Source organism: Miniopterus natalensis, chromosome 3 (assembly GCF_054644295.1).
Source record: "Miniopterus natalensis isolate mMinNat1 chromosome 3, mMinNat1.hap1, whole genome shotgun sequence".
NCBI classification, from domain to species: Eukaryota; Metazoa; Chordata; class Mammalia; order Chiroptera; family Miniopteridae; genus Miniopterus; species Miniopterus natalensis.
In genome coordinates this window covers 95,528,603-95,553,823 of record NC_142083.1, presented here as the reverse complement: position 1 = coordinate 95,553,823, position 25,221 = coordinate 95,528,603, and the positions used below count along the sequence as shown (strand labels likewise).

The following is a 25,221-nucleotide window of genomic DNA, read 5'->3' as shown; positions in this document are numbered from 1 at the left end:
CAAGGGGTGTCCCCCCTATGAGGAGTGTCCCCCCTATGAGGAGTGTCCCCCCTATGAGGAGTGCTCCTCACTGTGTCCTGTGAAGTAGGTTGGGCGCCTCTGTCCAAGCTGCACCAATAAGCAACTGAAGCTCAGACAGGTCAGTGGACCTGACAAAAACTCATGGCTACAGCGTGCAAGAGGGGACCCTCGCACTCAGGTCTCCTCATGGGTCCTAGACTCTGAATCCACTCCATGTCTGAGTCTGCCCCGCAAGCTCCTCTCTGGGACCAGTGTCCTCTGCCAGCCCAGCCCACTGCCCCCGGGCCCAGGCCCCATCCTGAACTCAGTGGTGTCACGCTCAGTGGTTACACGCTCACTGTGTAACGTGCATTATCCACTGGGATTCCCACAGACTTGTGAGGCGGAAAGACCGTCCCTGTTCACCCACTGAGCAAGGAGCTGACTCCCAAGGAGGGAAGGCCTTGCCAAGGGTCACGCTGCGAGCTTCTGACGCAACTTCTAACGCAGCCTCCCTCCCTTTGAGGCCTATCCCAGGCCCTGCTGCCAGAAGGCGGGGAGGATGGCAGTGGGAGCACATGCAACAGGAGGTGCTTCCTAAACTCTGTCACACCCGAGCCAGAGGTAACGGGGATGAGGGGCTGGGTGTCAAGCAGCGCCTGGTGCCGTGCAGGGAAGCTGCTGACGCCCTATCACCCTGTTTGCAGCTCCAGATGGCACACTGATAGCTCCTCAGCAGGAAGCAGGGTCAGCCTGGTTACGCAAGCCTGATGGGTGATAAGACGCGAAAACGACTCAGACCTCACACAGGCCTCAGCACACACTCCCCAGGCAGCAGGCAGCACTCCAGCCCCACCTCGCATCCCAGCGGACCCCCGCGAAGACCAGGAAGACCTCACCCTCCCCTAGAATGAAGCACCACCCATCCCCCAGCCACAGCATTAGTCCTGCGGCGTGTCCCCTCCTGCAGCAGTTCCTAGATGGCGATGGAGAGCGGCCTGACCATAGCTCTCTCGGGGGTGTGACGTGTGATGACAGGATCAGGCCCCAGGGTGGACGGACACGTGCATCTGTGCAGAAAGAGGCTAGCCCAGCCTCAGGTTAACCCAGGAGCAGATGGCTCAAGAGCATAGAGTGGGTGGCCCCAAGCCCAGCAGGCCCCGGGGGCCAGGACCCATCCTGGGGGAGCAGTGAAGCGCTGGGCAGGATCATCCTGGGGGGACGGTCCTTGCTCTTCCTCGGCAGAGAACACCTCTGTCTATACCTAGAGAGCTGGGTAAGGCAGAGCCAACACCCTCCTGCAGATGAGGAAACTGAGGCCCAGAGAAACCAGGCACTTGCCCAATACTTGGCGTCTGTCACCTCTGTCTTGGCTCCCACACAAGCCTGCGAGCCACCCGGCACCCCCAGAGTATCACTGGTCTCTCTCCTCAGGGCTCCTCAAGCTCAAGGGGGGACATTACTAAGGCAGGGCCACCCCCCGATCTTGACAACAGACACTGGGCCAGGTGGTACAGAACCCCTCACCTGCATGCTCCCTGCTCCTGTAAGAGGCATTGGGATGACCAGGGAGGCCCAGGCACAGCTCAGACAAGTCTCAGGATGACTGTGGGAGCAGCAGAAGCCAGTGTCGCACCCTTGGACAGAGCTGCCCCCTAGCACCTCTAGTCATGCTGGGGAGCCTGGCTGGCATCACTACCCAGCACGGCCCCCAGAGAACCCCATCTCCTCCATAGCCTCGGGGTCAAGGTCAGCTTGCCTGCCATGGTTTCCTGGCCCATCCCAAATTCATTGGCTGCCTTGAAGCAGGACCCACAGAGACTACAGGACCAGGACCACGCTCAGTCCCTCACCTCCCTGGCCCTCGCACCCCGAACACTCACCTGGTGCTAGGTAGGATCCCAGACCAAAGCAGGCAGGCCTGTCCTGGGGGCTGGCTGGCAACCCCGGGGTTCCTTTGTGCCTTCCTGCACACCCCCCAAGTCGGCTTCACGCCAATCGCCGCGTCCACTTACTGCCCCCTTACAGGCTATTTTATACCCTTCATGGGGAGGGAGTGACATCCCCTGATATTCTCCCACCACCTGAGAAGCTGGCAGACACAGAGGACAGTGACACGGAAGCTGCTAACTAAATGGGCACCTATCTTCTGTCTTCTCTCTGCTGGGGAGGAGGAATACATTTGGACCCTGGTCCCCCAGAAACAGCTGGAACCTGGGGGACATGGGAACTGTGCTAGGAAATGGGGCCAGAAATGAGAGCAGAAGCCCACTCCCCCTTTGGGCCACACAAGCACATGTGGACCACCCCTGGCCCCAATGGCACCCATGAGACCACGGATGCTTGAGGACATTGGGCTTCCCATGGGGGGTGCACCGTGGGTGGGAAGGGCAGGAAGTGGGAGAGATCGAGGCAGCTGGGAGAGTCCAGAGAGGGCGCAGAGGGCACCAAGGAGCATGTTCCACGAGCTTCCGAGGACAGTAAGCGGGAGGGGCAGCTGCATCCGGGGGCACATGTCTGGGAAACATGGACACGCCAGGCAGGAGCTATGGGAAAGGTAAGGGATGGGCCCAGAGGGGCACACACAGAGGGGTCCCCAGGGCAGGGGCAGGGAGAGGCTGAGAGCGGACGTCAGAGGGGTAGAGCGGAGCCTCACGTGGGGCCCTGCTGGTCTGCTCTGCAACCCTGAGCTTCCCAATGACCTCCTGGCCTCCTCTCACACTGTCCCCCCACCAGGCCTCCTTCCCCCTAGCATGCCTCTTCCTTCATGAGGCCCCCCCAAGCACCCCAACCTGTCTCCCCAGCCAGACACAGCAGGAGCAGGGAGGCAGGTAGTAGCTATGGGTAAGGGCTAGAATAAGGGTGTTGACAGTTCTCTTCGAGGGGCTTGGAGGTTAAACGGGGACACATAGCACCCCTCGTGTGCCAACACCCCCTGCGGTAGCCCTCGCTACCCCGTTGCAGCGACCCTGTAGCAGGCCCCTCCGGGTGAGAACCTGGCTGCAGCCTTCTTTAACGTTTGAGAGGTGCACCTGAGCTCCCTGCAGGAGCTGCCCTTGCTCCTAGCGAGTGGTAGTGCTCTGGGCACCTGGGGGGCTCCCGGGGCCATTACTGGAGCAAGAACCCTTCCCCCCCTTTCCCCCCTTCCTCTGCTCCGCTGACTTGCCCTCCTTCTGGAATCCCACCCTCCCCGGCTGCCCACCCACAGCTCCAAGGGGGGATGTCCCCAGACTCCCAGCCCCTCTTCTGCCCCAAAGCCCCCAAAGGCTGGGGATTTGGACTTCATCGCCACCCGTGGCCTCAAATACCCCCTCGCACTCACTGCGCCTCAAAGGTCAGCTCAGTCACCAAGGAAGCAGCGTCTCTCCCATAATTAGAAACCCTGCTCTTCCCTGTGCCCCAAGGCACTCACAACCCCTGCAGGCCTGGAAGTGCCAGTCTGCCATCCTGTGGTCAGCACTGCCACTCTGCCGTCCCTGCGAGGTGCCCGAGGCAGGGACACCAGACGAGGTAGAACTAGGGTGGTGCTCCCAGGCACCCCGCTTCCACCGTTCCTCCCCAGGCTCTCGCAGGGGCCCAGGGAAGGCGGGCTGCCCGGCCCTCTCGGCCCCTGAAGTTCACACTGACCTGAGTGGTTGGGAAATTCCAGTCACAGACTCACCTTCCCAGATGCAGCTGCTGGGTCCCATGGCCTGGATAGTCCCTGGGTTCGCGGCAAAGCCCCTCAGCCTGATTCAGGAGATAAGTGCGCCGGTGACTTACGCTTGCACAGCAGGCTGACACAGGCCGCCCACAGCTGAAACCACGAGCGCATCACAAGCAGCTGTCCCCAGCGGGGCTGAGAGGTGACTGTCAGTGCTAATCACCAACCCAGGAATTAAGAGGTGGGACAGCTTTCATTCCCCGCGATACTGAAGGTTGCCAGACGGCACTTGCCCACTGATTGGTGCAGTCCTCCCAAGGAACACCACTGGGTGCATTAGCTGGTCCCAGGAGGCCAGGGCCTTGGCCAGGCACAGGGTGGCAGGGGGCCTCGGGCCTTCTAGGCATCCCTGAGACCGGGGTGCAGGCTGCTCTCCAGCTGAGGCAATCAGAACAACAGGGGCTGGAGAGGGTGTCAAACATAAAATAATGCAGCGTCAGGTAAAGAAAAACAAACAATTCAGAAGGAAATAAAATGGGAGCTGCCTTTTCTCTCGCCCCAGGGGTAGCCCCTTGTGAGAAGGCGGGCACAAGCCCTGCAGACGTTTCTAAGCTCAAATGCACACTTTTAATGGACTCCTACTGTGCTCTGAGCTTGCAGCCTCCTTGCTCCTCTGACTATTTTCAACGCTTTCCTAGGTCTTCAACGGTAGCACACGCTATGGTTTCCTAATCCTGCCAATGGCCGTTTGGGTGGGTGCCTATATATGCTATTTGAATTTTTTACTGAGATATAATTTACATATAACATTATATTAGTTTCAAGTGTAGATGTGCTATTTTAAATGAAGGTAGTGAGCAATTCTGGGTGTGGATCTTTAATCACCAGAAGGGGTACTTCTGTTAAAAAAAAAAAAAAAATGCTATGGTGGAATTCTGGGTCTAAGGTTCAGCTTTTAAAAAGTCGATAGATACTGCCCTGGCCGGTGTGGCTCAGTTGGTTGAGCGCTGTCCCGGGCACCGGAAGGTCACCGGTTCGATTCCCAGTCAGGGCACATACCTAGGTTTAGTGTCTGATCCCTGGTGGGGGTGCAGACAGGAGGCAACAGACCCATGTATCTCTCCCATATCAGTGTTTCTCTCTCTCTCCCTCCCTCTCTAAAATCAATTTAAAAATAATAAACATTTTAAAATAGACACATCACCATTCTTTAAAAAATCAACAGATACTGCCAAGTGGCCCTCCAAAAGTGCACTGACTTCTACTCCTGCCAGAAGCGTGGGAATGCCTGTAACCCTCACCAACAGTATATATATTATCAGTCTTTTTCATCTTTGCGTATCTGATAGGCAAAGATATTTCAATGTTGTTGTTTTCTGCACTTGATTATTAGTGAAGATAAGTGTCTTTTCATATACTTACTGGCTGTGTGTTCTTTTCAGTACCAAGTAAGTCACATTTCAGTGTGTGCATGTGCTTACTCTTATCTGTGAGAGCTCCTGTGAGCACACATGGGTGTGCATGTGTGTATTCTGTGCATCACAACTTCTTAGGCAAGGCTTGGATACTTCAGAGCTGTAGCTCTCTGGAGTCTGAGAACACCAGGACCCAAGGAGAAGGCTCGAGCCCAGGAAATACCTTACAAATGACCAGGAACATAATCACATTTCTTTCTAATATCTAAATTTCTCTTTTTATTTGCATTCATTGATTTTTAGAGAGAGAGGAAGGGAGAGAGAAAGAGAGAGAGAAAGGGAGACATCGATTTATTGTTCCACTTGTTCTTGTAGGTGCCTTGACTGTGAATCGAACCCGCAACTTTAGTGTATGGGGACAATGCTCTAACCAGCTGAGCTACCCGAGCCAGGGCACTAATACTTAAATTTCATTCAGCTTGGCCCCCATCTTACCTAGTACAAGGACATACTTTTATACTTACTAGAGCCACCCCTTCGTTAGTATCTTTATCAAGAGAGTTTCCTTCTCTGTCTATCAGGGTGTCCCTCTCACCTTGCTGAAGCTAGAATTTACTGACTTAAAACCAGCAGATCACACCACCTGCACCCTGATCCCACAAGTGGAGACCACAAAGGCCAGAAAGAGAGGAAATCATGGAAAGAAAAAAAACGGAGAAAAGACTCCCAAATTCTGCATCTAACCGCTACCAAAATCTGTGATGACCCCTGAACTACATGTGTACAGGCCAACTCCAAGCAGCCCAGCGAAGGTTAAAAAACATAGCCGGGTCAAGGGCACGTACCTGGGTTGCAGGTTCGATCCCTGGCCGTGGTAGGGGCGCGTGCGGGAGGCAACCAATCCATGTGTCTCTCTCACACTGATGTCTCTCTCTTTCTCTCTCTCTCTCCCCACCTTTCTTCCCTCCCTCCCACTCTATCTGAAATCAATGGGAAAATATCCTCTGGTGAGGATTACCCAAAATAAATAAATAAAGGTTAAACAACCTTAACAGAGATTTCAGCTGCTGCCCACATCAGAGACAAAGAGTTCATAGCCTGTTTAAAAAACAAAAACAAAACTCTTCAGAGAAACATAGCAGAACCCATACTCTCTACAATGTATATCATTCATTATTTCCAAATAAATCCAAAATTATTAAACATATGAAGAAACAGAACCATGTGACCCATACATAAGAGGAAAGACAAGCAATGGAGACAGATTCTCAAGACTTAGTTGTAAGAAGTAGCACAGGTTTTAAAGCAGCTACTCTATCCTTAAAGATATAAAAGAAAATATGCCCCCAATGTATAAATAGGAAATCTCAGAGAAATAGAAACTGAAAAAAAGAAGCAAAAGGAAAGTATATAAGTGAAAAGTACAGTATCTTAAATAAAAGAAATACATCATAACAGTGCAGAAAACATGATGGAGCATTAATGAGAAGGAATCTGTGAAAGAAAGGAGGCAACTGATATTTGAGTGGATTGACACAGTAAAACACATCATAAAAACACACAGGAGAGGACATCTGAGAGCGTAGACACAGTGTCCTTCCGAGGCAATGAAAGGGAGCCAGGTTAGTCCTAGACAATCACCAGGGTTAATCAGAGTCCTAAATGTGGAGCAGCAGAGCAGGTCCCCTCGCTCCCCACACCTGCATTTGTGCCAGGCAGTACTAGAAGAGGAATCTGTTCACAGATTCCTTTACTGGACAATTAGATTCAGGAAGGCCAGTGCCTCTTTGCCAAGAAAATGCACTGATGGCACACCCTGACATAATGAATGTCACCTCCTCCCATAATAAATGGAGACAAATAGAAAAGCAACATCCATAGACAGAGGGGAAACGTCAAACACAAAGAACACACATCCAGGAGTCACCAAATACCTGTGAAAATGCCACACCATGAAGAAAAGGCACCAGCCAAACATGTTGTAAGGATATATGTATGCTAAACAGCATAAATTCTCACCACCCTCCGAGGTATACCAGGTGTGAGCAAACTACAGCCCACAGGCAGAATCCAGTGCACCCGCTCTACAAAAACCTGTGAGCTAAAAATAGCTTATACATTCTTAAATGGTTGGGGGACAGTTGCTTTAGAAATTACATGACACATGAAAATACTATAAAATTCAAATTTCAGCATCCACAGTTTTACTGAAACACAACCACACTCATTGATTCATACTGTCTACAGCTGCTTTCGCACTGTAATGCAGAGCTGAGTGTGGCAATGGAGCTTCACGCAGCCGCTCGTCACACTTACAACTCGGGTATAGTCATCACTCAGCATTTCAAGGGCCATCATACTGTTCTACTTCAATATTTTTTTATTTTTTGCTTATTACCAGTGCATACCTATTATGTCAAAACAAGAAAAATGAACTCTAGCCCTGGCCAGATAGCTGGGTTGGTTGGAGTGTCATAGCAGCGAAGCTATGGAAGCAACCTCAGTGTCCACTGACAGAAGAATGGATAGCGGTGTGCTATGTATATACAGTGGAGTATTACTCAGCCATGAAAAGGGGTGAAAGCTTACCATTTGTGACAACATCGATGGGCCTAGAGGGTACTGTGCTAAGTGAAATAGGTCAGACAGAAGACAGAAAAGTACAAAAACCGCATGATTCTACTCATCTGTGGAATAGAAACCAAAACCTCACAAATGAATGAACAAAACAAAAACAAACTCATGGATATAGAGAGCAGAATGGTGGTCACTAAAGGGTAAGTGGGGTGGGGCAGGCAAAATGGGTAACAGAGGTCAAACATATGGTGACACGTGGAAACTAGACTTTTGGTGGCGAGCACTCAGCAGAGTACACAGGTATCAAATAATAATGCTCTACACCTGAAATTTACCTATAATGTTATTAGCAATGTTACCTCGATTTAAAAAAATAAATATTTAAACAAATATTTTAAGTGAATTATAAATGTTATGTTTTTAAGGCACAGTGGAGAGATTATTTTGCCATCAAATTGAATGGCAAAGGATTGTGTTTATTATGCAGTGACACTATAATTAGTTGACATTACCTGACTACGCACCCATCACTGGCACTATTCTCAACACACAACAAATTTCTTCACAAAAATTGAAAGTAAAAACGAGGCAACCAAATTAAATTTCCAAGTGGCTCATCTGTTCGCCAAGCAAGGAAAGCTACTTACTTACGGTGACTTAATTGTGTTTGATTGCAGCAGCAGCAGAAGTATATCCCAAGAAAATAAAATTAAGATGATCGCCCGGCCGGGCATGGCTCAGCGGTTGAGCATCGGCCTAGGATCCAGGCGATCGAGGTTTGATTCCCGGTCAGGGCACATGCCCGGGTTGTGGGCCAGGCATCCGATCAATGACTTTCTCATCATTGATGTTTCTCTCTCTCTCTCTCTCTCTCTCCCCCTCCTTTCCTCTCTCTGAAATCAATAAAGATATGTTTAAAAAAAAAAATGTTTGATTGATTTCAGAGAGAGGGAGAGGGAGCGGGAGATAGAAGCACCAATGAGAGAGCCATTGATGGGCTGCCCCCTGCACGCCCCCTACCGAGGATGGAGCCACAATCCAGGCACCTGCCCTGACCGAGAACGACCCTGGTTCATGGGTCGACACTCAGCCGCTGAGCCACGCCGGCCAGGAAAACTGTTTTGAAATAGAACCAATTACAGATAATGGGCTCAGGACCTGGTCAACATATTACAGCAATAAGGAAAGCATGTGAAACTTAAAGATAAGTCATTTCTGGGCCGAAACTGGGACAGTGAGGCGCCCCCGAGCAGCAAGACACAGGGCTCCAGACAGACTGCATGGGCAGGGATGGACTGACTGGATTTGTAGGGGGCCTGAGATGCTCAGGACGCGATGACGGGGGAGAGGGCAATGCTGTTGCTTCCACTGCTACTGGTGTTCTATTTTTCACAGGCTGGCGGATTACCGCAGATGCAGCTGGCATTTACCCCGCTATGGGACAGCTCGACCTCTCATCCCGTGCCCGTGGTGTTATAGCCATAGCCTTCCTCCTGATTAGTGCAGCGCCGAATGGATAAGTCCAAGGTGATGGTTTCAGTGAAGGTTTCCCGGGTCGAGCAGGCACTCGCATTTGGCTGTTCATCGGTGTGTTTTCTTTTTTAAATGTTTTGTATTGATTTGAGAGGAGAGGAGCATTGGATGTGAGAAACATCATTTACTGCCTCCTGCATGCCCCCTACTGGGGATAGAGCCCAAAACCCAGGCATGTGCCCTGATCATAATCTAACCGGTGACCTTTTAGTATATGAGAGGATGCTCAGCTCATTCCACCCACTGGCCAGGGCAATTGTTCATTGGTTTCATGTTGACCTTTGGCGCTCTGATTGCATCTATGTGGATTCTCTTTGGAGGTTATGTTGCTAAAGAAAACAGCATAGTATATACCCTGGAATTGCTGTATTTTTCCAAAACTGCCTTCATCTTCTTTAGAGGACTAGTTTTTAAGTTTGGCTGCACTTAAGACTTGAAAGTGAAAACATCTGACTTATTACTACTGTGCACCAGCACTGCATGGGTTTTTTGTTTTTCACTACTCACTTCCAATTTTTTTTTTCTTTAGTTAACTTGAGAGGAAGGGAGAGGGAGAAACATCTATGTGCTGTTCCACTTTTTTATGCCTTTATTCGTTGATTCTTGTATGTGCCCGGACTGGGGATCGAACCCACAACCTTGGTGTATGGGGATAACGCTCAAACCAACAGAGCTACTCGGCCAGGGCCTCCGCTTCCAATCTTCTGTAACGCCATTTCTCTAAACTTACTTCTGAGTGTAAACTTAAGTTTGTGTGACACTAAAACCATGAGAAATCCTTTTTTTTTTAATCCTCACCTGAGGATATTTTTTCCATTGCTTTTCAGAGAGAGTGGAAGGGGGAGTGAAACATCGATGTGAAAGAGACTCATTGACTGGTTGCCTTCTGCACGCACCCCAACCAGGACCGGGGATCAAGCCTCAACCAAGGTACGTGCCCTTGGCCGGAAAGGAACCCAGGACCCTTCAGTGTGCTGGCCGACTCTCTCATCACTGAGCCAAGCCGGCTAGGGCAGAAACCCCTTTTTGAAACAACAAAAAAATCAATTGTGGTATGCATTTAATTAACTTATAAAATGTTAAAGAGAAATATTTCACAAGTAATTTTTATAGTTATCATGGTATAACTTGTAAAAATAAAAATAAATTACAAAAGGATAAAAAAAGATTAATCATTTCTGGAAAATATACCAAGTCTCCAAAAATAAAAATCTGCATCACAGGCATAAATTTAAGTCCCATGACTTCATAAGTGAGACTTCATTATTGAGAGATTTGGAAAAGCGATTAAGTCTGAGGCCCTGAGCAAGCAATCAATCTATCAATAACCTAGATCCTGTCCCCAGCTAGTTCTTTTGTTTATTTTTTAAAAATATTTTTATTGCCCAGCTGCACATGGGTCAGCAGTTGAGTATCGACCTGGGATCCAGGAGATCCCGGTTCGATTCCCAGTCAGGACACATGCCCGGGTTGCGGGCTCAATCCCCCGTGGGGGCGTGCAGGAGGCAGCCGATCAAGGACTCTCTCATCCTTGATGTTCCTCTCTCTGAAATCAATAAAGATATATTTAAATATACATTTACTTTTATTTTTTATTAATTTAGAGAGGGAGATAGAGGAGAAACATCAATGCCGCCTGCATGCCCCTCTAGCGGGTCCAGTCCACAGCCCCAGCATGTGCCCTGACGGGATACACAGGACAACACCCAACCAAGCCACACGGGCCAGGGCTGTCCCCAGCTAGTTTAAAGTGTCCTTTTTCTTTTCAGAGTGGAAAGAACACACAAAGCATAAAAACACAGTATCTAATAATTTATTGTAATCCTAAGAAGCAAGAATAGAAATCTAAAAATTTAAATCCATGTTATTAGCAATTTTATAACCAGTTTAGTCCTAAGTATAGTAGTTAATTTTGGAATCATGATTTGTGGTTTGACTGACATCTGCTTCTTCAGTCATCTAAAACACTGAGAAGGCAATATTAAACTTTTCATTTTAATTAAATAGAATAAAATTTTAATTAAATAAGTTTGCAATTATCAGTTAAAATATAGAAACAACTAATGTACTAAATTAATAAGTTTTACTTTATTAGTTGTGCAAACAATCTAAATATTTAAGAGTGTTGGCTGATGGTAAAAGGATGTCAATTGCCCTATAAATGTGAAAGATGAACGAACACGACCTTAAAAAGGGTGTAATCAGGTGTGGGTAATCCTCCCCATACACAAAACCTCCCTGGACATTAATGAGTTCATCTGCTGACTGGCAAACGGGCTATCCATTTCCTGACACCCTGGCCAACAACCCTAGAAGGGGTAGCTTTCTGCCACACCAGCAAAGGCCCTCAGGACACAAGTGCTCGCTTCCAGCTGGAAATGCACTCTGAGAAATAAGCTAAACAGATATGGATGCAGCTGGGCCAGCCTGGTCCTAGTCCCTCCAGCGGTGTCCACACTGAGCATTGCAACACTTGTAGAAAGTAGTCATTGGCTCATCTGCAGAGCGGGTCTGAAGTTGCATGAAATAGGCACGAGGGTGTTCACATTTGGGACATGGCTCTAGAAACGAGAAAAATAAACAAGAGACCCACATAAAAAAATGATGTTTGTGACCTGTTAGAAGTAGGTATTAGGCAAAAGGCAGCAAAGGCTTTCCTCGCTCATCTGGTGTCCCTGGTATTACGATTTAGGGCTACAAACAGTGGTGTCATTCCCAATATGTTCTTGCACTGAGGGAATCCAGGAGAGTTTGAAAACACTCCTTCTCCCTTCGCTGGGTCCCACTTTTCCTCTCAAATCTGGCTGAAGACTGGTTAAAAACATAACATAAAAAGTGACTTATGGCTGCTGTGTGAATTACAGGGTCCACGCCCTGCAGAGTCCCCCTAATAAGTGCATCTCCATCACCTGGGCAATAGACAAGCCCTCTCATCTTCCCATGAGCTCCAATGGATGACCACTCCACCTCCCCTTGTATTTAGGGGTCCGTTTTGGTCAGTACCTCAGGCTGTTCTTACCGAGATCTCACCACACACCCCGCACCTTTGCAGAGTGCAACCAGGCACATATTTACCTCCACAGTGATTTCACTGAGAAACTAACCCCATTCTTGATGGAAACACCTTCAAACACTCTCAAACACCATTTTGAACATCTGGTCCATAACTCATCCTTTAATGACAAGGTCTGCCACTGCTAAATTTTAACCTAGCAGACCTGGATGTTCATCTGTAGGGGAAAGGGATAGTACTAATCGTGACTTCGCTCTCCCCGCTCTCAATACTGGTTGTGTCTAGGGCTCTCCCCTGTCCGTCTTTGGTCACACCTGCCTCTACCAAAAATAAATCAAGACTTGAAATAAACATTTATTTTAGTAAGGCCGCAGCCTAATGCTCTCTGCTATTCACTTTTAAAACTGCATTAGGACAAAAAGACTGTATTGTTTTTCCTAGACAGATTTGCATTACTCCTGTCACTGCTGGTATCATAGCTACCACATGTTCAGTGCCCGTTACGTGCCAAACACTGTGAAACTCACTTTGTGCTCCTACAATCTATGAGTATGGATTAGCCCCAGAGAGATCAAGGGATCCAAGGTGGTAAAACAGGAAGAAGGCACCCTGAGACTTATCTCAGGCCTGTGTGACTCCAAGGCTCGTGCCAGTATTATTTGTGCAACAAATAAGTTATTAAAAAAAGTAAATACGCTTTCTGTTTTTAGAGGCCCACTTCATACAAGCAGTCACAGATTCTGAGGCGGCTGGGCCGTCAGCAGCCTCCTCCTCTATCCACAGCTCAGTAATAAAGGTTTTCCCTCTCACCTGCGGTAGAGTCAACGTTCTCCCAGGCAGCTGCTCCACCAAGCACATCATCCACTTCTTTCAGCTTCGGATACTTCCGATTTGTCACCTAACAAACAGCGAGTCTTCAAACTCTCCGAGTCAGGGAACCGTGCAAGTCTGGGCGCCCCAACCAAACCTCCATGCCTGGCCCCAAGCGCGTCCCCAGGCTTCCTTCCTTCAACACACCGGCGGGGCACTCAACGAAGAGTGTTCTTCTCGCCATCACGGAGCTGGACTCTGCTCTGGGACTTAAGAGGACCTGTTGGCACTGAGGCCCTGTACGCGATCGGAGGTCTCCCCAGCGCTGGTGTTGCTGGGATAAGGGAGCAGGTGAAATGAGAGGAGCGAGAGCTCGGGAGGAAGGCTGGGGGTCAGCACCCGGTCGTCCCCGGGGGTTCTGAGCACAGGGCGGGCTCCGTCGGACCCAGGGGTTACCAGGACGACTCTGGCAGCCGTAGAGGCCACAGCGAAGGGGCCCGTGTGTGAGCCGGGAGCCCGATGGGAGGTAACGACCATACCCCAGGGTGACGGAACTGGGGTGGGACAAACGGCCGGATTCCAGGTGGACTCGAAGGTAGAGAGAAAGGGCAGATGGAGCAGATGGAGAGGGGCTGGGGGGGGGAGCCCCGCGGGAGGCCTGTGGGAGGCGCCCCGGCCCAACGCCGGGCTCCGGCACCCACCTTGCGAGTGACGTTGTGCACGTAGGGGCAGGTGTTGCAGGCGAAACGGTGGCAACGCTGTCCCTCCTCCACGATGAGCCCATTCCCGCAGCCCGGGCAGAACAGCAACATGACCGCAGCCCCGCAGCCTCCCGCAGCCTCCCGCAGCCTCCCGCAGCCTCCCGCAGCCTCCCGCAGCCTCCCACCGCACCCTGCGGCCGCTCCGGCGCCGACGCTACGCCCGCCTCGCGCTCCCATTGGCCTGGCAGCCGCCCTGCCCCTCATCCCACCAATAGACACGCCGAGTTCGCGCTCCCAGCGAGCACTGCGGCAGGCCGTCTCGCACTTCTCATTGGTTCTTGCGGCAGCCCCACCCCTCGACGCCCTACTGGCGGAACTGCTTGTTGCGCTCCGGGGTGTGCGCACCCAGCCAGCTCCGGTGGACCGGCTTTGCGGACTGAACGCGTTGGGCAGCCAGCGCCCTGGAGGAGGCGAAGGCGGCGGAGGCGGCGGAGGCGGCGGAGGAGGAGGCTGCACGGCCCGAGGCGCCTGAGGACGATGAGGACGAAGAGGAGGCGCTGCCGCACTCCGAGGCGGTGGACGTGTTCCAGGAGGGTCTGGCCATGGTGGTGCAGGACCCGCTGCTCTGCGATCTACCGATCCAGGTGCTCGGGACAGGTCCCGGGGGTGATGGAGACCGCTGTCCGGAGGCCTCTTAAGGCACCTCTGGGCGTAAACTGGGGTCTTAACCAGGGCCGGGCCTAGAATGGGGCGAGCGAGGCTCTCGCCTTGGGCGCGGAATTTAAAAGGCCTCAAAAACACCCCCCAGTAGTCAGGATACAGGACATTTTAATATAGTAGAGCCCGCGGGGGGGGTGGCTCAGCGGTTGAGCATCGACCTAGGACCCAGGAGATCGCGGTTCGATTCCCTGTCAGGGCACATGCCCCGGGTTCCATCCCCAGTTGGGGGCGTGCAGGAGGAAGCCGATCAATGACTCTCTCATCACTGATGTTTCAACTCTCTCTCTCCCCCTCTCCCTTCATCTCTCTGAAATCAATAAAGATGTGTTTTTAAAAAAACAGTATAACTCAAGTTGTTGTAAAAAAGCGTATGGCAAACAAAATAATATAGACTAGGTCAGGCCCTACCGGCGTGGGTCAGCGGTTCCCGGTCAAGACACACGGCGGGGTTGCAGGCTCCATCCCCCCAGCAGGGGGCGTGCAGGAGGCAGCAGATAAACGACTCTTCACTGATGTTTCTCTCTCTCTCTTTCTCTCTCTAAAATCAATTAAAAAAAAGACTAGGTCAGTATTGCTGACTTTTCCCTTCTCAAGCTTCAGTGTTACTTTTTCCATCATGGAGTTTTTCAATTAACTTCTGTTTTCTTAAAAGTTGTATTACAATGTTTGTCATTGCACACCTGCCAAACCTTGTCCCAAGGCCCTGGCCTGGATCCTGGTTGGTGATCAGGGGCTCCCAGACTGAACTGACAAGCACAATGTTCCTCCTCCTACCCAGCCCCTGGGTGAGAGGATCCAGGGCTGTTCGTCCTTGCCTTTTTCTATGTTCCTTTTTTCTTAGCCTCTGTCCACTTTGGACTTTAAATAGAAAATGTGGATGGAAAATGAGACTGGGGTGCTGAAAAACTGGGAAGCCCTAGTATATAAGCAAGAATCCCTTCCCTTTCTTGTCCTTCATAAAATATGGCTTCACTCTTTGGATACTATCAGCTTCTTGTTGTTTGGAGTGGTAAAGAGCCAGGGCACTCACCTCCACCCTGGGTCTTTTCTAGGTTACTTTGGAAGAGGTCAATTCCCAAATAGCCCTGGAATATGGCCAAGCAATGACAGTCCGAGTGTGCAAGATGGATGGAGAAGTCATGCGTAAGTGCTGCCCTCCCTTCAGGCCATGCAGGCTGAGCTTCCACAGGCTAGTCAGTGGGATACTGATCGGCCATCCACAAGCCCACCGTGCGCGGACTTGAGCCTCAGGCAGAAACAGGCTTGACAGGGCTCCTGGGTTCCTCTCCCGCCATCTGAAGCCGTGGCTGTGGGATCTTCTCTCATTCCCATCCCTTGTTGCAGCTGTGGTTGTCGTACAGAACGCCACAGTCCTGGATCTGAAGAAAGCCATCCAGAGATACGTGCAGCTCAGGCAGGAGCGCGAAGGGGGCATTCAGCACATCAGCTGGTAAGTGAAGCAGCGGCTCCTTGCAGCCCTCCCTGGGAGTTGGTGTGGGACTCCACCGGAGCACGCCGGACATGTGCTTTTTAATCAGCTGGTCTCTGCTACAAAGTACTGACTGGAGTGATAAGCTAGCTCCCTGTCACAATCCTTCATACAGGGCGGGTACTTCTTGCCTAGGGGCTATGCACCGGGAGCCCTTCTCAAACACAGCTGTCGCACCCCAGCGCTCAGCTCGCAGTTTGCCTGAATCCGTATTTTGCAGGTCCTATGTGTGGAGGACATACCATCTAATCTCTGCGGGAGAAAAGCTCACAGAGGACAGGAAAAAGCTCCGAGAGTAAGTTCAGGCCACATCTTGAGCTGCAGGGAGGCATGTGGACTGTGACCTCTAGTTTCACATGCTCTGCCAGAGGGCTGCCCTCCCCCCCAGGAAGGAGGGACTTTCATTCAGTTCCTGGGGAACTGTGAGCCAGGAGAGTCCATGGCTAGACTGAGGCCCTCCTGCTGGGGGCGCTCCCTACTAGGAGAATGGGAGGCGGAGGAGCAGTGAGGGGCCTACTGCTTCTCACCAGTGGCAGTTCAGGGCCACACAGAGCCAGAAAGAGGGAAGAAGAGTGTGCGTGGAAGTGAAAGGCTGCCTGCTGGCGCAGGATGTGTCTGTGGGAGGAAGGCCACTGCCCTTCCTTGCCTTCCTGAACACCACACTCCCACCTGCTCTTTCTTGGTTTCTCACAAGCCTCAGGTGAGGCGTCACAGACATAACCTTCTGTAGATTAGATACTTGACACTTTTCCCTCTCTTTCAGTTATGGTATCCGGAATCGGGATGAGGTGTCCTTCATCAAAAAACTGAGGCAAAAATGAACCTCCAAACAAGGACAACTCTGTGCTGGTGGCCAAGCTCTTCCCCAGCAGGCCGAAGCCTTGGGTCACTGTCCCCTGTTCACAGAAGAGTGTTGAGGTGGACTCACCCAGCTGTGCACAACTGGGCCCTCGGGAGTAGGACTGGGTGAGCCAGTCAGTGCTCAAGACCTGAGCTTGACCCCTCCCTGGGTCCAAACACCCAAATTTTGTGGCAGATCCCACACAGCTGTGGGCCCGGCCCTGTGTACAGAATAAATCTCTTTGCTTCTTAGTTTCAAAAGTCAAAAAGCCACAGTACCAGGACACCGGGGCCTGGCGCAGCCCCATCATGAGGGAGGCAAGGGGCAGAGAATGGTGCAGGTGAGTCCTAAAGTCTAAGATGCCACATGACTCTGTTACTATGATCTCTCAGCAAGGAGAAAATAAAAGCAGAGCAGCTGGCTTTCTGTACCTGCTTGTGGAGAAACGAGCCTGTGTGCGAGCACAGCCATGGGCGGCCTCCAGCCTCAGCCCATGGGGTTCATATACATCAGCACCTTCCCCGGCTCCTGGAAGGGGAGGTAGCCTGGGGCTGAAGTTGGAGCTGATGGCTGGGGTAATGGGGGCACTTGTAAGTGTGTGTGGGAAAATGTGACAGCTCATCCATGGGTCTGTGCCCATTGTGGCTGCCAGCCACTCTAAGGAGGGGGAGCAAGGGGAGTCCACCTGGCTTAGGGACTTCACTGGAGGGAGGTATTTTGGACACTTCCTGTCAGAAAGGAGGCGGCAGCTCTGGTCAAGTTAGTGGCAGCTAAAACGCTCCCAGTCCATTTATTGGCCACATGAGGTGGTCGTCAGGAGAGTAGTTAGAAGGTAATCACAGGAGCTAGTGTAATAAATGTCCAGAAGTATGAGAGGTTCCACAGCAGTGAGCAAGGCACCAGAGGTCGCTGTCCAGGAAACGGGCAGGACGCCCGCAGGGCTTGCCAACAGTCCCGTGGCTGCGAGGCTTGGGTGGGCGTCTGCCTGGCTCCAGTCTGCTGGGGGCCCGTGGCCCCAGCGCCCACCAGCTCAGTGGAGCTGGGCGTCCAGCTCATACTTCTCGCAGAACTTGTCAGTGAAGGGGATGCAGGTGAGGAACTCGCACCACTCACAGCGGACGGGGTAGAAGTAGAAGAGGACCACCAGGCCAGCCAGGAGGCCCAGGAAGACCACCTGGAAGACGATGATCTGGCAGCGTTTGCGGTATAGGTCGAACCTGCCGAAGCTGATGTAGGGCAGGAAGGCAAAGGAGAGGAACAGGCCGCTGACAAAGCCCGAGATGTGGGCAAAGTTGTCAATCCAGGGCAGCAGCCCAAAGGTAAAGAGGAAGAGCACCACCGCCAACAGCTTGAAGAAGGCACGCCAGGGCCGAGCCAGGATCTGCCAGCTCTGGAAGAGCTCCACGAAGAGGCACGCCAGGATGCCAAACTGCGAGCCGGCCGGGCCCACCTGGAGGCAGTAGGGATGCTGAGCAGGACCCCTGGACCCACAGCCACCCCACCTCATGGCCCAGAGCACAGCAGGACTGAGGAGCCAAAGGAAGATGCTCCTGGGCAGGGACCTTGGGGCAGTCTTACCTCTGCCCGGTATGGCAAGAAAATGGCACTGGCTAGGTTACCGGTGACACCACTCAGCAGGTAGATGATGGCTATGCGGTGCCAGCCCGCTAGCTTCTCCAGGTCCCGCAGGACAGTCATCTGGAAGCAGACGGACACCAGGCAGTGCAGGATGCTGTGGGGGGATGGGGCACTCAGCGGGGAAGGCCGTCCCGCCACCACCCTCTGGCCAGCCACTCCTGGGGTCCCTGAGGTCACCCAACCCGGCTCAGCCCATACGGTATCACTTGCCCGGCGTGCAAGAAGAGGGACAGCCACAGGCGGTAGAACTGGTCGGGCACCTCGGGGTTGAGGAAGGGCAGGAGCCCACACACGTCATCCATGCAGTGCACCTGTGCAGAGTGGCCTGTCAGCACTGTCCGGGGCTGGGGGGAGAGGGGAAGGACACACCCTGGAGGCCTACCTGAGAGCAGAGTGTGGCCTCCTCGTGGAAGTAGCCCCTCATGAAGTCACAGTACTCCCGGGAGGTGATCTCACACCTGGAAGGTCAAGCCAGGCTTGGGAAGGCTTGCAGAGGGGGGCTGCTGGGGCCCAAGGGCACAGGAGCCTGACTGCACCACCCAGGCCTAGGTTTCAGCCCCATCCGCCCATCTCTGTTGGCCCTGGATAAGCCCAGACCCTTTCTCACCCCACACCCCTGCATCTCTCAAGTTAAGTGGGGACATGGAAAAGGTCAGAGCCCTAGGACAATGCTCTGGGCCCAGGCACACCTACCTGCCCTTGGTGCCAATGCAGCAGGGCCGGCCTGTGATGACGCAGTCCATGTGGGGGTGGTTGGTGTGGTTCCCAGCGCTGCTTTTGGTGCAGATCTGGGTCACAAATGGGAATGAGTTGGGTCAGGGCCTCCTCCAACCCTGCGCCCCAACACCATGCTTGGGGGTTGGGCAAAGATGGACAGGCTCCTACAGTAGAAAACAGGCCTTGACTTCAAGGAAGCTACTGCACCCTAAGCCTCAGTTTTCCCATCTGTCAAATTGAAATGATGTCATTTGATCTCCCAAGTCTACCTGGTTTTCCTCAGAGAGGCAGGTGTTGGTGGAGGGACAGGCTAGGCAAAGGCCAGGGGCATTGCACCTGAAAACGGGGACCTCCTGGCATCACAAATGGGTGAGGTGTAGATTCTTCCCCCACATAATAAGGGTAACTCCCAAACCCCAACAATCTCTACCCCAGCTCACCGGCCACTTGGTGATGTCATCTGGCCACTCATGGGGGTCCTCAGAGGAGGGCTCATCACACACCCTGCATGAGCCCAGTATGTGGTCAGACCCTGATTTGTGCCCTTAGCATTGGTACCCTTCCGCCCAACTCCGCAAGGGGAGCAGCTGTACCCTCTCCCCCCACTACCCAGGGAGACATAGACAAAGCAAGGGCGGGGCCAGCAGGACTGACCTGGGGTCCTGGTGACAGACAGAACCGAACTGCCTCTTGTGGCCGGCAAGGTCTGGGGCGCTGGGATGGAGAGGCCACTTCACCCACACTGCCAGCGTGGACTGTGGGAAGGCAGAGTCAGCCCCTGGCCAGAGCCCACCCCTCGCCCGGCACAGTCCCCAGAATGCAGGAGTCAAAAGCAAAACTTTCACTGAGATCCTCCTGATCCCACAACCCAAAATCTATAAATTTACCCTCCAGAAATGTGTGTGCATGTGGGAGATTCTACTGTAAGCTCAAGAGCATAATTCCTATTAGTGTAAAATTTAAAACAACCTGTGTCCAAAATCAGGGACTGGTATAAACTTTGGCATCTCCTCATAAAATGATGTAATAAAAACTTGAATCTTTTTTTTGTAATTGTTTAGTGGAAAAAATAAGGTAATACCAGTTGTGTAAATTTAAGACATGCCCCAAAACAAGACACAGAAAGCACACCCAGATCAAAGGCATCAATCGCATGGTTGTCTAACGGTTGGCTCTGGGTGAAACGGAGGGGTTGGGGACAGAAAGTAATGAACGTGATGTGAGGGCCTCGCACAGAGCGACGGTGCAACATGCCAGGATCTAGGGCAAAGGATCACTCAGCCGGCTCCATCTAAAGTCTCAACATAACCACACCCGCGGCGCGGACAAGGGCCGAGCTGCGGGCAGGGGCACGCACCGAGCACTCCTCCTCCGAGGTCTGCACGCAGCCCGACCGGTCGTTGCGCACGCAGCAGGCCGAGTGCTTCTCCCGCTCCCGTGCGGCATGGATGAAACTATGCACCTGCGGATCCTGACGCATGCACGGCGAGAACTTGGCACCCAGGTGAATGAGAGCCTCCTGCAGGGAGCAGGGTGTGCAGCTGAGGCCCTGGTCCCCTGACAGCCGGGGGTCCTCACCCAACCGCCCTGCCAGGCCCCCCCCTCACCGAGCTGGGCCCAATCCAGAAGTTCTCCTGCTGTACATACTTGACATTCTCATAGACCCCACGGTTCCGCAGCACCTGAGAAGTTGGGGAGAGGGATCAGAAGCAGCCCACTCAGGCCCTCTCCCCCCAGAGTGGGCAGGAGGGTGTCCAGATCCCAGGTTTCACTGGTCTAGGCCCAGGAAGGGCTCCAGGGCTCACCGAGTCCACGGTCTCGTGCTGCGAGAAGCCCACAGGTGCGATCCCGTAGATGCACACAGCTAGAATGGTGACGAGCGAGTGCACGAAGGTGAGCCAGTAGGTGAAGAAGGGCCTGTGGGACGAAGCATCAGCACAGGTGGTGGCTCCAACCCAGAGCCGCCACCCCCAACCCGGAGCCTTGCCTGCCGTAAGCTACGACCCCTCCGTGCCTACCTGTGGTCATCCATGTCCTCGATCTGCCGTTTGACATAGCTGTCGATCCGCTTGCGGTAGGTGCGGTTGGTTAGCCGGCCCACCATGCCCAGCCCATAAGGCCGCTTCTCCCTGGCGAAGAACTTGCGCACCGGCATCGCGATGCGCTGGCCCCGCCGCTGCCCGGCCGCGCTCACCACCTCCTGGCGCAGCCGCACTTTGGGCTGCGAGGCCACGGTGCCACCCTCCTTCTGCTTGCGCCAGCCGCGTTCCAGGGGCCTGGGGGAAGGGGCACGGTCATCTCCCACCCCAGACCCCGTCCTGCTACAGTCTGGCCCTGGCAGGACCAGGGCCACCTTCTGTCTCTGTCTTGCTCCCCCGCAGTGGTGAAGACACTGTGCACCCTCCTCACCAGTCAAGAGCAATCCTGAGCCCCTCCAAAGGTGGCAGGGAGGTGAGCCCAGACCTATGAGCGGTTCCCTGGCCTCCCGCTGAATTCTGTCCAGGTTGAGGGCTCTGGGGTTGCAGTCCCGTTCCACAGGTGGGCGGCTGAGACGCGAATGGTGCCCAGCCCTGGGTCCCCCAGCCGCAACAGCCAAGTGGACCCCTTCCCCTCAGCCCTCCAGGGCACCCTGCCTAGGGCCCAGCTGCTCCTGACCTGCACCCCCCTCTCTGCCCCCTCACCGCTGCCACTCACAGCATCAGGTGGCTGCGCTCCAGCTCCGTGCGGTCCAGCGCCCCGCCCGTGAGGTCCGCCTGGTCCGGGGCTTTCTCCCAGTCCTTGAGCGCTGCCTCTGACGGAGACTCGAACACCTCGTCTGGGTATGTGGACAGCTCCTCGTGAAGGACACCTTCCTGAGCAAACACACTCAGTCAGTGTGAAACGCATAGACGGAGGGGCCTCGGGTGACACCCCTGTGCTCTTACCCGGGCAAAGAAGGAGGTGTCCAGCTCGTCGGGGAAGTCAACGGTGTCCTCCTCCAGGAAGCTGGCGGGAGTGAAGCTGCGGCGCTGCACCCGGCGCAATGTGCCATCCCTCACCGAGCGACCCTGCCGGCACGGAGGTGAGCATGTGGCAGGCAACCAGGTCAGCCCCACCCCGCCCAGCCCCGGCACCCACCTTCACCAGAGCTGCAGCTGCCCGGAAGCTCATCTTGGCCACAGACTCACGCTTGCGCCTCCGAGGAAGCCGGTTGAAACCCGAGCGGGAGCTGGAGAAGGAGCACAGGGAGGCAGCACCGGGAGTGACGGGCGTGTGCGGGGTACTCAGGCCATCGGCGGTGTCATCCGCCATGCGGAAGGCCCGGCCCCGGGCCAGGGGGTCTATGATCTGGCAGAGGGGAGGAGACGCAGGAGTCGGGGGACTGGGTCATCACCCCAGAAGCTCCTTGCCCACCCCAACCCCACCATGAAGAACACAATGGGTACCTGGACAACTATGGGTACCACCCTCACCTGACTGCACCCAGAGGGGCCCCTCTCCCCATCTGTAGTGCCTTTATACTGCTGTTTACCCTGGGATGCTCTCCCATCCGGAGCTGGCCCCATGGTACAATCCCAGGACCCTGTCCCCTCCCCCCAGGTCCCCTTTCCCAGAAAGTATCTTAAGTGTCTTCATGGGACCATCTGACCACCCTCCCAAACCATGAGCTCCGAAGAAGCTCCTCTGCTCAGGTTGGCTGTATCCCCAATCCCAGCCCAGGGGAGCAAAGTGAGAGGCCTTTGTGGGGCAGCAGGGGGCAGGCATACCTTTTGCATGCCCAGCTGGCATGGCCCAACATACAGCGGAGGGGGCGTCTCAGTGCTGGTCAGTGACACATTGTCCTGGCTGGGCAGGTCTAGCTCCCGGATGACCTGGGGCTTCAGCTTCCCATAGCGCTGGCTGCAGTGACGGATGCTCTTGCGCTGCCATTTCTGGGTGCTGTCACTGTCCTTGCTCACTCCAAACCAGTCAGCTGTGCCCCTGCCATGGAAGAGACTTAACAAGGGGAAGCCAGATCTCCACCCTCCCCAGCAGAGGCCCTCCTCCTGGGCAGCATGCTTCACCCCAGGCCTCTGGTCACTCCAGGGTCTGGGGTCCAGTGGACTGGGTCCAGTTAAGAGGATGAATGGGTTCTGGCCCTGGCTACCCCCTAAACAATTAGCCAACTCCAAATTCCCACTAGAACTGCAGCTGATAGGCCTTGTCCAGGTGAATATTTTACCAAGGCTCACACCCCATCTCTGACACGGGGGTTGTGGGGAGACATTAACTCCAGAGACAGTGCTCAGAACTCAGCCCTTCACGCACCCAGAGAGAGCTTAGCCCTGGGCAGCAGCTTGACCTTGGACACCACAGAACTCAAGGAATAGGCACTGCAAGCCCAGGCAGGTTGCCCACAGCCCTGGGACATGCAAGCAAAAACACTGCCAACGCCTGCCGTTAGGAGCCCCAAGGAATGCAAACCGTGCTGGCAGCTCCCAAGAAGTCCCAAGCCATGCACACTCCAGCTAACGCTAGCACACTCACCCCCTACCCAAGGTACCTGAGCAGGGACCGAGAGAGAGACCGGCGCTGTGGGAGAGCCCTGCGGGCAGCAGGGGAACCCAAGAGGGGCAGAGTGTGGACACGCCCAAAGCGCACTTGTCGGCTGTTCAGGGACCAGAGCATTGGGGTGGAGGAGACAGAGAAGGAGAGAGCAAGAGCTGGAGGGAGCAGAGAACGGTGGTAGGCAAGAGGAGTCGGTCCCCAGGGCAGGAGGAGGGCAGGGTGACATGGGGAATGAGACCAAGGAGAAAGCTGAGACAGGAGGGGCCCTTGCCCCACTCGCAGCCTCAGTACCTAAAGGGGACCCTGTACGCCTGCCTCTGTCCCCCTGGCCCCAGCCCTCACCCCACGGAGCCGCCCGGGCCGTGTGCAGTACCTGCGGATGGTCTGGGTGATGGACGTCTGGCGATGCAGCACCGGCCGGCGGGGCTCGTGGTAGGGTGAGGGGACGCGGGCCGTCTCGGCCGGCATACTCACACTCCGCAGGAAAGCCTGGCGTCTCAGGGGCTGGGCAACAGGGTCACGGTGAGGGGGCTGGCCAGGCTGTGCCCACAGCCCATGCTGGCCAGGGCCTACCTGCAGGAAGCTGGGTTCCTCTGGCACAGGGGGCGCCACAGCTGGAATGTCCAGCTTCAGCCAGGGCGGCTTCTTGCGCTGCAGGCTGCTCGTGCTGTCCCTGCGGGCCTCGCTCATCGCTCCAGGTGCAGCAGGGCCGGCCTGGGGGGGGGGGGGGGGTTACTCAGTAACAGGGCTGACAGGTGTCTGAGGGTGCCTTGGGCCCCAACCCAGGAGAAAGGAGCAGCAGTGATAACCCCAACGGAGGTGCTCACGGCTCCCGAAGATGACATCCCTCGTCCATCCTGGCCAACAATGCTGGGCACAGACTAGGTCCTCAGACAACACAAATTCATGTGACAAATATTGGAGCACCTATTATGAACCACTCCTAAGTGCTCGGGACACACTGGTGGAGAAACAAAGAAACTAAAAACAGACAGAATCCCCGCCTTCATGGAGCTTATAGTCCAGACAAACAATAAATCTGTAAGTAAGTAGACGTACTGTGTTAAAAGGTGCGAAGTTTAACGGACAAAAATCAGCACCTTACAGTTGCCGAGGGCAGTGATGCCCCCTTGTGAAGTGACATCTGAGCAAAGGTTTGAAAGAGGTGATCAAGGTAGCAAGGCCGGGGGCAGGCGTTGTTCCTGGCACAGGGAACTGGCAGAGCAGAGGTCAGAGTGAGCACGAGGGCACCAGCAGGCTGGGGAGCTCACCCATCCCTCACCCTCGAACCTCCACGCCATCCGCTCCAGAGACAGAGGGCTCACTATGTCCACAAGCGGGGCGTGTGAAGGCTCCATGTCACAGAGGAGTGGCCAATGTGACTTCCCAGGGTCTCACAGCGGTTACCACAACAGGACCTCCTGAAAACCACCTGGGCGCAGACACGCTCATGACCACCAGGGGGTGCCATGTGCCCAGAAATAGCAGCAAAGCAGCTCAGCCCAGGAAGTCTGCTTGTCCAGCAGCAAATCTAAGCATGAAACCGAACCCCAAATCTATCACTTAGGCACAGGGTACAGCAGAGAGGCCAGGGTTT

At 53.9% G+C, this 25,221-nt stretch overlaps 3 protein-coding genes and 1 pseudogene across 6 annotated transcripts; 2 read left to right on the top strand and 2 right to left on the bottom strand.

The window, feature by feature from the left end:
- Nucleotides 1-8,915: 8,915 nt before the first annotated feature.
- Nucleotides 8,916-9,878, top strand: LOC148093577 (transmembrane protein 50A pseudogene; annotated as a pseudogene).
- A 1,087-nt stretch (nucleotides 9,879-10,965) lies between these two features.
- Nucleotides 10,966-13,847, bottom strand: POLR3K (RNA polymerase III subunit K). Its single transcript, XM_016216236.2, has 3 exons — nucleotides 13,693-13,847; nucleotides 12,992-13,079; nucleotides 10,966-11,729 (listed from the first exon to the last, which is right to left on the bottom strand). The coding sequence occupies exons 1-3, from the start codon at nucleotides 13,801-13,803 to the stop codon at nucleotides 11,602-11,604; spliced, it is 327 nt and encodes a 108-aa protein (XP_016071722.1). The 5' UTR covers nucleotides 13,804-13,847; the 3' UTR covers nucleotides 10,966-11,601.
- A 341-nt stretch (nucleotides 13,848-14,188) lies between these two features.
- Nucleotides 14,189-18,082, top strand: SNRNP25 (small nuclear ribonucleoprotein U11/U12 subunit 25). Its single transcript, XM_016216210.2, has 5 exons — nucleotides 14,189-14,336; nucleotides 15,465-15,555; nucleotides 15,757-15,862; nucleotides 16,122-16,196; nucleotides 16,665-18,082. Exons 1-5 carry the CDS (start codon nucleotides 14,295-14,297, stop codon nucleotides 16,720-16,722), a joined length of 372 nt encoding a protein of 123 aa, XP_016071696.2. The 5' UTR covers nucleotides 14,189-14,294; the 3' UTR covers nucleotides 16,723-18,082.
- Nucleotides 17,498-24,325, bottom strand: RHBDF1 (rhomboid 5 homolog 1). 4 transcript variants are annotated; one of them, XM_016216237.2, is made up of 18 exons: nucleotides 24,198-24,325; nucleotides 23,998-24,128; nucleotides 23,620-23,724; nucleotides 22,844-23,057; nucleotides 22,215-22,424; nucleotides 22,022-22,144; nucleotides 21,792-21,949; nucleotides 21,116-21,373; nucleotides 20,903-21,014; nucleotides 20,705-20,779; nucleotides 20,455-20,616; nucleotides 19,752-19,852; nucleotides 19,538-19,601; nucleotides 19,074-19,168; nucleotides 18,763-18,838; nucleotides 18,591-18,691; nucleotides 18,321-18,474; nucleotides 17,498-18,192 (listed from the first exon to the last, which is right to left on the bottom strand). In XM_016216237.2, exons 1-18 carry the CDS (start codon nucleotides 24,312-24,314, stop codon nucleotides 17,773-17,775), a joined length of 2,676 nt encoding a protein of 891 aa, XP_016071723.1. In that variant the 5' UTR covers nucleotides 24,315-24,325; the 3' UTR covers nucleotides 17,498-17,772. The 4 variants fall into 4 exon arrangements, with proteins under 4 accessions (XP_016071723.1, XP_087671887.1, XP_016071725.1 ...); XM_087815761.1 differs by having other exon boundaries at nucleotides 23,998-24,325; XM_016216239.2 differs by lacking the exon at nucleotides 23,620-23,724.
- Between the last annotated feature and the right edge of the window lie 896 nt (nucleotides 24,326-25,221).